Source organism: Acanthisitta chloris, unplaced genomic scaffold, assembly GCF_000695815.1.
Source record: "Acanthisitta chloris isolate BGI_N310 unplaced genomic scaffold, ASM69581v1 scaffold15675, whole genome shotgun sequence".
NCBI lineage: Eukaryota > Metazoa > Chordata > Aves > Passeriformes > Acanthisittidae > Acanthisitta > Acanthisitta chloris.
Window position 1 is genome coordinate 91,769 of NW_008674622.1, and position 9,639 is coordinate 101,407.

Here is a 9,639-nt window from a genome sequence, read left to right on the forward strand (position 1 = left end):
AAATGACGTTTATGAGGGTGGAGAAGGTTTGAAGGAATAAGAGTGTAAAACCTAATCTCTGTGAATGAAGTTTCCCCCTACATCTACAATATGTAGCTCAGGCACATATTTGCAAACTTTGGCAGTTCTGGCAGGAATATGAGACTCTGACACACTGTAATTCTAGCACATCCTGTAATTATACCTGCAGGAGCACACAGACACCAGATCCCACCAACGCCAGGAGAACTCCGGGAGGAGCCCTGAGTCATGCCTAGAGCGACGCTAACAAACTGGTGCCACATCAGCTAATTAGGACTTTCAGTCACATGCACAACACTCAATTGTTGAGCTTTTGGCTTCCTGAATCTATACGTAAAAATTGCACTGTGGCCATCTGGAATTACTTTAAGAAGGGAAAATTTCCACACAAAACCAGGAGTGTGGTTAACGCCAGAATTAACTGGAAAAGACATTTCCAATCCCAGGGGCTTGCTATTTATCATAGTGAAACCATTTCTTTCCCCTGTAGTGTGATAGCCTCATGTGGAAACTTCTATTTTCAAGCTAAGAAAACAGAAATAGATTTTATAGGGCAAAATTTTACTTTGCTTTTACCAAAGTCAGTCCTGAGTAATGTTAATACAGAAGCAGATGCAAATGAGTGTGGAACTTGGACTTTCTCAGTGCACCTTAGCTTGACAGGGATTTAGTGTGCCACTCACCTCACAGGGATAGCAGTAAAACTTCACCTATGTCTGTTAAGGTTTTCTTTAGGCAGAGAAAGTGCAGACCTGCAGCTCCAGGCCAAGGACACACTATGTAATGCACGTGGGCAGTGCAGCTGTGGCACAGACAGTCCAGCATCTGCCTCCCAGCAGAGCATGGCACAGCCCAAATCCTACTTCTGCCTACTCTCTCTCACCAGGAGGCAACTTGCTGAACATGTGGAAGAATATTTTAGCCTTCACCACATACCTAGCCAGACCCTGAACTACTTAAGATCATCACCACCTAGAGATTGCTACAGCAAGGCCCAAGTTGCAGGACAAGCCACTGATGGTATAGCCACAGAGCACAGGCAGGCAGGACAGAGTTAACAAGCCTCAAGTCAGTCTGGTGCCAAGCCAGCACCTCTTGCCATTAACAGTCCATTCCATGATAAAAGTGGCTCTGTCAACCCATAAGACACCCATCAATACGATTTTGATGAATGGTTCCTCTGGCTAGACAGAAGTAGTAAATATTAATGAGTATATCCTTGAGCTTGTGATGACACATTATCTGCCTTTCTCTCGAGCATGCACATACCTCTCCTGTTCTTACTGGATATTGACAAAAAAGGTATGTCAATAAAAGATAAATGAACTCTTCAAATAGCCATACCTCATTGCATGTTTTATTCTTTGCCGTCTAAGCACCACATTTTAAAATACTAACCTTTCCCCCGCACAAGTCACTGGAAACTCTGCATTTCTGCTGCTCCATACTCTACACCAGAAGCACAGAGTAAATTCTCATGGCCATGGACATGACTTTTTCACCTAGCACTTGCTCTTTCTTTCTTTCTTTGTCCCTACAGCTTCAGGCTGCTCTCCACCTGGCCTGCTACTGTGAGAACAGAAGTCACACAGAAGAAGGAATGTTTTTACTCAGCAACTGACAGGTTTTCTTTTTATAGGGAATATAAAGGTTTATATTCAACAGATTTTCTTTTTATAGGGAATATAAAGGTTTATATTCCCTGCTCTATACATAGCAGAAAGAAGGGAGAGCTGTCACAGGGACACACAGAAGGGTCTCAGTCAGGGAGCTCTCTCATCCAAGGGCAAACTGAAGAAATTACAGAAGACTAAGACAGAAAACTCAGAGGGGACAGAGAATGGAATTACAGGGAAACTTAAAGGGAGAACAAAAAGAAAGAAAAAGCCCTATTTGGCAAAAGGGGATCAAAAGGCTCAGGGGTGCCTCAGTTTTGAGATATAACCAGCAAGAAATTATGCAGGATGCGAGAGAAGAACAACAAAAATCCATTACTGCCACTGCACTGACCTATAATAAAACCCAACTGACCTGACTAAATGAGAAAATAAAAGTTCTCCATCACCTACCAACCACAAAACCCACAAGAGTGTCTGAAGCATAATCCCTCAATATCACCCCAAGACAATTCAAATACTTGGTTAAATTTTTCTTAAAACTTAAGAGGCATCATAACAGGACCAGAGCTTCACACCTGGGCACCCACTTTCTAGGTGGGCAATGCAACCCTATTTCAGAGCATAAATAACTTTGTAGGAAATTCCTAGGAGTGCTGTGAATTTGAAACTTCTTCAGTAATTTTTAGAACCAAATCACTGGTGGAGCTCGTGGTAAATGGATATTCTGTCAGCTCCCTTTGCTACTCCCTGGCAACTTCACTGCATACCTGAAGAAAAGACTCCACCACAGTAACAGTTAATGAGAAAGTAACTGACGTTTAGCTGTGAGAAAAATAGGGCAATGAAATAATAAAGATGCAGGGACTTCTGGAGCCCTGGACCAGCCAGAAAGCTTTACTTAGCTTCAGGCAGAAAAAGTGAAACAGAATAAAAGGATAGAAGCCCAAGAGCTGAACAAGCTATAAGATGCTTATAAAATCATGAAAAGCATGAGCACATACCTCACTGACCAAGCAAACGGCATACGGTATTTCCCCAGCTTGCTGCAGAACTGCTTATTGGATTTTAACACTTTCTGTGCACACTACAAAAAGAGAAAGGTGAATTATTTCATCAACATCATTCTAACATCTGAAATGCTGCGCAGAGAGCATCCAAGTACTCCTCTGCTGAAGAGGCTGGAGTGTCCCTAGAATAATTTGGCCTGATACTGTCCATAACAAAAGGTTCCAGGTGGACAGCAAAAACATCACAGATGAATATGATGCTGACGACGAATTAAATGCTACCACCACACCTTTAGTCAGAGCTGCATTGCAACTGTCACTCCAGTTTCCTGTGACCTGCCCAAAGCAAGTGCAGTGCCTGCTCTTCTCAGAGACACACAGGTGCCTACACCAACTTGGCTTGCGGATGAAGATCACTAGCTCATAATTTCTAAAAGACACCAGAGGGAAATTCTCTTTCAGCAAAGTCAGAACTAGCAGAGGAATGCAGCACGGATGGATTTGCATGTTGCTGACAATATGGTACTTCATTCATTCAGTCAGTGGCCATTTGCATTCTGGAGCGTGGGCCTCCTGGGAGAATTGCCCTGTTCTACAACCACACACAGCTGAGATTTGTCAGCAAAATTTTCAATGCCTTCAGCTTCCAACAAGCTGAAGCTTCCAAAGAAGGAACTGATGTTCATGTTACATTACCTTGAAAGAATCAGGATTCTTAATGTAAGGTTCGGCACTGCTGGCAATGTTTCCTGTGAGCACCTTTTCTATTTTTGCCACTAGTACAATCTCAGAATGAGGGTTACTTATGGAGAAAAGAGCCTGTGGACAAGAGAGAGAACAGTAAAAATGTATACAATACTAGAGAAATTAAATATTGCCAGTGTTCTCTGTTGATGGAAACAGTGCCAAACCAAATTCAGAAAGCATGATTGAGGATTATTATCTCTACGTATTCAATACAGCCAGATGGAAAACAAAATCTTTGTGCTAGTGCTGAAGTAATCCTGTACCCATGCAGCACCTTGCAAACAGATTGACTTGAGCCAAAAAGCAGTGTGACCATGTTAGCATCTCCTAACTGAACTGTTCCTCTTGGACAGCACTTGAAACCTAGCATAAATCAACCAGACCTCAGCGGAATGCAAGGGAGAAGAGGTAATACAGGGTGTTTCAGCATACAGCTTACCACAGCAAGAATGTGGAAGCACTTTGAGATGAATGCAGTATCTAGGTGTTGCTTTGAGTTATGATTTTGTTTGGCTGGTTGGGAGAGGTCAAGCAAATGGACCCAAAGAGTACAGGAAACTACGAATAAGTTTCTCTAAACAACAAACACCAACTTTTATCAAATTTTGATTGTAAATGGTTGTAAAATCTACACAGGGAGCTCAGAAATCAAGTGTCTGTATAAAAGTACGACTGATACAAAAAAAGAATTACCTCAAAACCAAGAACCAGGGGCAACATAGATAAATTCTCCAATGACAATGAATCTACTGAACTAAAGTAAGTCATGAGAGTCACTAAGTCATGCAATTCGTATGTGGAATACCTGTTTTGGGTATTTCAGCCACTCTTCTGGGAAGCCTTTGACCTGTGGTTCTTCCATTTCATTTGAGTCTATATTTTCAACTGTACCATTTTCTAATGAACATGAGGAACCTGAAATCATCTGCCTGACCAGAGCGTGGTTCAAATCCACGTGAAAATCTGCAGAGATCTTCCTGCCATCCCTGACATCATACAGGGCCACGCTCACAAAGAAAGGCTCCACCTGGAGAAAACAGCAGAAACATCATATAGCAATAACTGAGAGGATGGGGCTGAAGTCTCTCTTTTCATGGGTTTCTGCAACTAGGAAATAAAAAAGCCAACCAATATTATTTACAAATTATGAGACTCATTAAGAACACACACACACACACAGAGCTCTGTCCAGATTAGTTTCCAACCATGTGATTTTAGGAGCTTTTAAAGATAGTTTGTAATAGGGCACCAAAACAGGAATTGACAGCATAGAACTCCCAGAATAAACCCCAAATGTATTTGCCACAGATAATTAGAGCAAAAGAGTAGAACCCCAGAGAAATGCATTATAGGATTTTTCAAATGTAGACTCAGAGTCATTACAAAAGAAGGAGCAGGGAGGGTGGGCTTTCCAGGGACCATCAGAAATGCAGCACAAAGATGACAAACCCAAGCAGATGAAAAATGTTTACTGGTGCAAACACAAAAGCGTGGGTGTATTATTCTGTGGGAAACACATGTTCCATTTTGCTAGGAAACCAAGAGCGTTCAAACCACTCTGACAGTGCCCACTTATTCTATGGCATAGCACCAGAGAATTCAGTCCTGTGACTGAAAGTAACCTCCAAAGAGCCTCCATAGTTCTGACAGAATGCATCAGCCTCAGAATATCTCTACCTGAGCTGGACAGAAATCAGAATCTCAAAACTTTGGGGATAAAGAACACTGCATAGCAGGTAAAATGTTCTGTGCTTTTTCAGCCTCTGTAGTGAACATGCCCTTGGTACAGTTATCATGACTTCATTTAAACAGTTATTCCAGTCTGCCAAAAAAAGGTATTGATTACATCATACTGAATATGCACTCACTGTAGAGGTCATCTTCAAATGAAAAACAAACAAACCAACAAACCAAATCAATACCTCCTATGTAATATATGAGAGCTGAGTTGCCAGGACACTAATCTCTCAAAACTTTCCTGCTTCAAAGAACAAACTAAAAGCTATAGACTGACATCTACATCTCATTTTTCCCCACTCTTCTTTTCTTACAGCAAGAATAAGCAAAATTTTCTATTTTGTCTTGGGTTTAGCTGGATTTTTCCACTAGGTGAAGCATCCAGTCCTTTCTATTTTGCCTTCTCTCCAGTAATTTAATCTGCTTGGCTCCTGGTCTCTCTCTGAAAACAAAAAAAACAGTTCTCTACATACATCTTGGCAGTTTAAACTTCCTCTTATAGCAATTGTTAAGAATCCTCAAGAATTTAAACATTTTTAATTCCATTGAATCATAGCTAAAAGTCTGAAAAAAAAGAGAAAAAACATAGGGAAATAAGAAAAGCTCACGTTGGTTAAAGGATCATTTTCATTTTCAGTAACACAGGCCTGAAGATTCAAACTGAGGGATTTGCAAGTGATCAGGATCCTCTTTGCAGGCTTTTCTTCAAATGGCTTTATCACTGAGTTTGTCCCTGGAAACTCCTTTTTCTGAGGATTCAATGCCTGAAATAAGTTGGGCAATTTGTTACACACAGGAAAAAGCATCATCTTCCAAAATAAGTAAGCTTTTTAAAGGTTTTGACAAAAAATGAAGCACCTGAAAACCTCAAAATGTCACTGTTGATATCTTCATATTACCATAGTAAATGAGTGCTATTCCTAATTTATAGATTAGGAAGCAAACAAAAAAGATTGCCTAAGGACAGAAATAATGTCAGAGGCAGAATCAGGGATTCAAATTAGGTTTCCTATAATTTTAGAACAGATGTTCTCTCTTTATTTACTGTTTCTGAAACTTAAGCTTTTTATTTCCTCATACAGGTTAAATAACCTCATATTTTCAGAATATTAACACCACATTTTAGGATGAGATTTTAGACCTTTTCTCTGCTTTTCAATTCTTTTAATGTTTTTAATAATAGCATTACAGTTGATTGACAACAGGCTCAAGTTTGAATACACACTGATGGAGATTTTACTAGAGTATTTTTCTTAGCTAAAATAAAATTTCAATTAAAGCCACATTCAAGGAATAACAGTCTTTAAATCCTGACACTAGATGTTAAGCAAGCTGAAGAGAAAAAGAAAAGCAACCTGCACTTCCTACATTTCCAGCTAAATGCTTTTTTTTCCACTTAGATGGGCTTTTGTACCTCCAGCTGTACCTTCCCACTGCTTTTTGTATCAATTTACCTTTGTGTAGTCAAATTCCATGTAATGAATACCACTAAGAACACTGTTGTAACACTGTCAGGCAGAGAGAAGGTTCTGATCCTACAATATTTTCAGTTTGCTTAACGCTTGCTTAAAGCTATTTCACATCTTAACTTAACTGGACTAGATGACCTCCAGAGGTCAGTGCCATCCTCAACTATTCTGTGAGCAGATATACAGAGGGTCTATACAGAAATCCCTGGGGACTAGAGATAGCTCCCCTCTCCCTTCAAAGCTGAAGTCTTGGCTATACCCAGCTGCTTGCTGGACTACAATCCACCCTGGTGACTTAGCTAACCCACTTAGCTCAGACTACCTGGATTTTAATACTTCTAAAACCTTGAAAAAAAATTTAAATATCACTTACTGCTATATCAGGATCCAAAGAGAAAAGATTTAGTCTCTCTGTATTTCGAGAAGCTTTCACTGTTTCTTCTGTTTCTGTGATGTACTGTGGTGACAGATAATAAATTAGTTTTCTGCACAAGAACATAAATCCATAGAGTTGTTAGACTTCTAAATGAATGATCAATGTTTCACTTGTAACACTTCCCATTCCTGCAGCAGTTATCCCAAAGCATCTTCAAGCACTCCTAGCTTGTGAAGCAGAGATTTTCAGGCCATGATATACTTCCAACAAACCCCAAAACAGATCAATCAAGTGATTTGTGTTTGTTTGTGTATGTTATCCATGGGGTAAGACATCAGAATGGTGGAGTACTGCACCAAAATCACTGTAGAGATTCTGAAGTTGAGGGAAAAATCCCCAACAGACCAGCCCTACAGAAACCCCACAAACTCTGGCAAAACCAATTTAACATCTCAAAGCCCTTCCCATCCTGCCTTTTGAAAGTTTATCCTTAAGTCTAACTGTGGTAACTTTTATCCCCACTATTTAAGCCCATTTATCCAACAAGTCAAGTAAGCACTACACATTCCCTTCCACCTAAAGATCCCTTGGGATATCTCTAAAACCTTTTTCCTCAGTCTATACATGCTCAATTCCTTCAGTCTTTCACTGCACTTTGTTTTTTCCTAACTTTATCTTATTTTTCTATCTCTGGAGTGTCCAACATTCTTGGTTGCCCAAGACTGAGTATAAACCTTAACTGACATTGCACAGCCTATTCTTGTTCAGTTCCCATTCAATATTTCATGTTTTCCACAAGAGCATGACATTGCCAACACACATTAAGTAAAAAGCAGCAGCAGCATAGAAAGACCAAAAGCTCTACATTCACTTCCTAACACACACTGCCCACAGCCTGACTTGCAAAAGCAGGTCCTGGTGTGTCTCTGGTGGACTGGATTAGACAGAGATGGGACCAGATTTACCTGCCATGGACTGAGGAAAGGCCACAGATCACTGCTAGGCCTACAGAGGCAGCATGGGGGAACAGGGATTATCAGGCAAAACAAGCATCACAAAACAAACAGACCATCTCTCGTAGCCTTGCAGGCACCAGTGGTCTTTAAGATGTCTTTAGGATGCCTTTGGGATATCTGCATTAACTAAACCATTAGGAAGAATCTATCCATAGACAAGATGATCAGACAGTACTGTTGTCTTTAATACATAAACTTGGTTACATTTTATCTAGTTGGTTGTTTTGTTTCTGTTTTGTTTTGTGGTTCTGGTTTTTTTCTTTTCTACATTCTTGGTGACTACTTTGCATATATGAATACAACCTACAGTAAAATTCTGTCCTCAATTGCATGTACAGCTTTCAGTTCAAATCTGTGCAAGTATCATCCTCAAACAGCATCTGGCTGTGTAGACAGATAGTATCTACAGTAGCTCACTGACAAAGCTTACAAACAGATCATACATTCATTTAAGAAGCAGCAGTGAAGCATTTCCAATCTAGCCTTTCATTAAAAAGCTTCTTAGCACTGTCTACAATTATCTCATCCACATGAAGCAGTTTATGAGATCCAGAGGACAAAATGCTTCCCCTGATAGTACGTGCATCTCTCAATGAAGTTACAGAAGGTGATGAGAAGTTCAGAGCTCAGTCACACAGGAAATCTTGGCTCTCCAAGGGCAAAACTCTTCTGAAATGCAGTTAAGATGAGCAAATATTTCACAGATAACTGCAGAGACCAGAACTTTAACTAACTTCACGGGTCTAAATCAAACTACTCTGGGGAGCACCTACTTTGTTTACATGTAGCAGAGATCTTCTCTCTTAAAGAAAATTATCAGCTGTTCAGAAAGGAAACTACTCCTGCCATTTGTCATGTCTCTAACAGTCACAATGAGCTGTGCTATATTTTTGAACCTTTTGCAATATTAATGATAACCTATTGGCAGGTATTTTTCACTTTCCACTAAGCTTGTAAAGGTAAATATAACATCCATTACTTTTGTGAAGTCTGGGTGCAAGGGGTTCTCTGAAGAATCTGCCTCTTCTTGAGAGCAATCGTAATTCACCAAAACTTCCGCGGGGTCTTGAAAAGAAGAAAAAAATAGGCAAATGGCTTTATTATTCTTGCTATTACCATTGGGGCTTTTATTCCCTTTAGTCTCATCAGGCTAACAAATGGAAGAGATACTAATGGAAACCTCTGTTCTCCTCAATCTCCTCTCCCACTGTTGCTTACTGTAACTTGGTTTCTATTTAAGCTTCCAAACAAGAGACCTGACTCTATGGAGTGAAACATCTAGCACATTCATCCGTGACAAATGTCCTGCCAAAGACACTTTCGTCTCTCAGTCCCTTCTGGTGCAACACCAAGGGTTTATGGCAACCAAAAGATTTTTGGATTCCCATTCAAGACAGTGTTCAGTGAGGCAGGCAGGACCTTACCTGCCCTTTGGGAAGGGGAGGGGTGAAGTCTGGACACCATGAGCTGCAAACCTATGGAACCAGAGAACAGCACCATCCAGCAAGCTCTGTGATTTACTCAGCTCACCAGGGGCTGCTCTGTTTTCACTAGGTAACTCAGCCCCATGTGAAACAAGTCATTACAGCCATTTAGGGCTCTTCTGCCAAGAAAGAATCATGCCTTTTGACAAGTGAACTCCATAGC

At 40.4% G+C, this 9,639-nt stretch overlaps 1 protein-coding gene across 1 annotated transcript in view; it reads right to left on the reverse strand.

Moving 5' to 3' along the window:
- DOCK10 (dedicator of cytokinesis 10) overlaps nt 1-9,639 on the reverse strand; it is a gene marked incomplete at its 5' end in the record, with an annotated part of 74,782 nt that overhangs the window by 55,738 nt on the left and 9,405 nt on the right. Inside the window, 6 exons of the mRNA XM_009075422.1 lie at nt 2,642-2,724; nt 3,344-3,466; nt 4,200-4,421; nt 5,740-5,895; nt 6,974-7,057; nt 8,972-9,057. Coding sequence (XP_009073670.1) covers nt 2,642-2,724; nt 3,344-3,466; nt 4,200-4,421; nt 5,740-5,895; nt 6,974-7,057; nt 8,972-9,057 — 754 coding nt within the window. The remainder of the gene's footprint in view (nt 1-2,641; nt 2,725-3,343; nt 3,467-4,199; nt 4,422-5,739; nt 5,896-6,973; nt 7,058-8,971; nt 9,058-9,639) is intronic.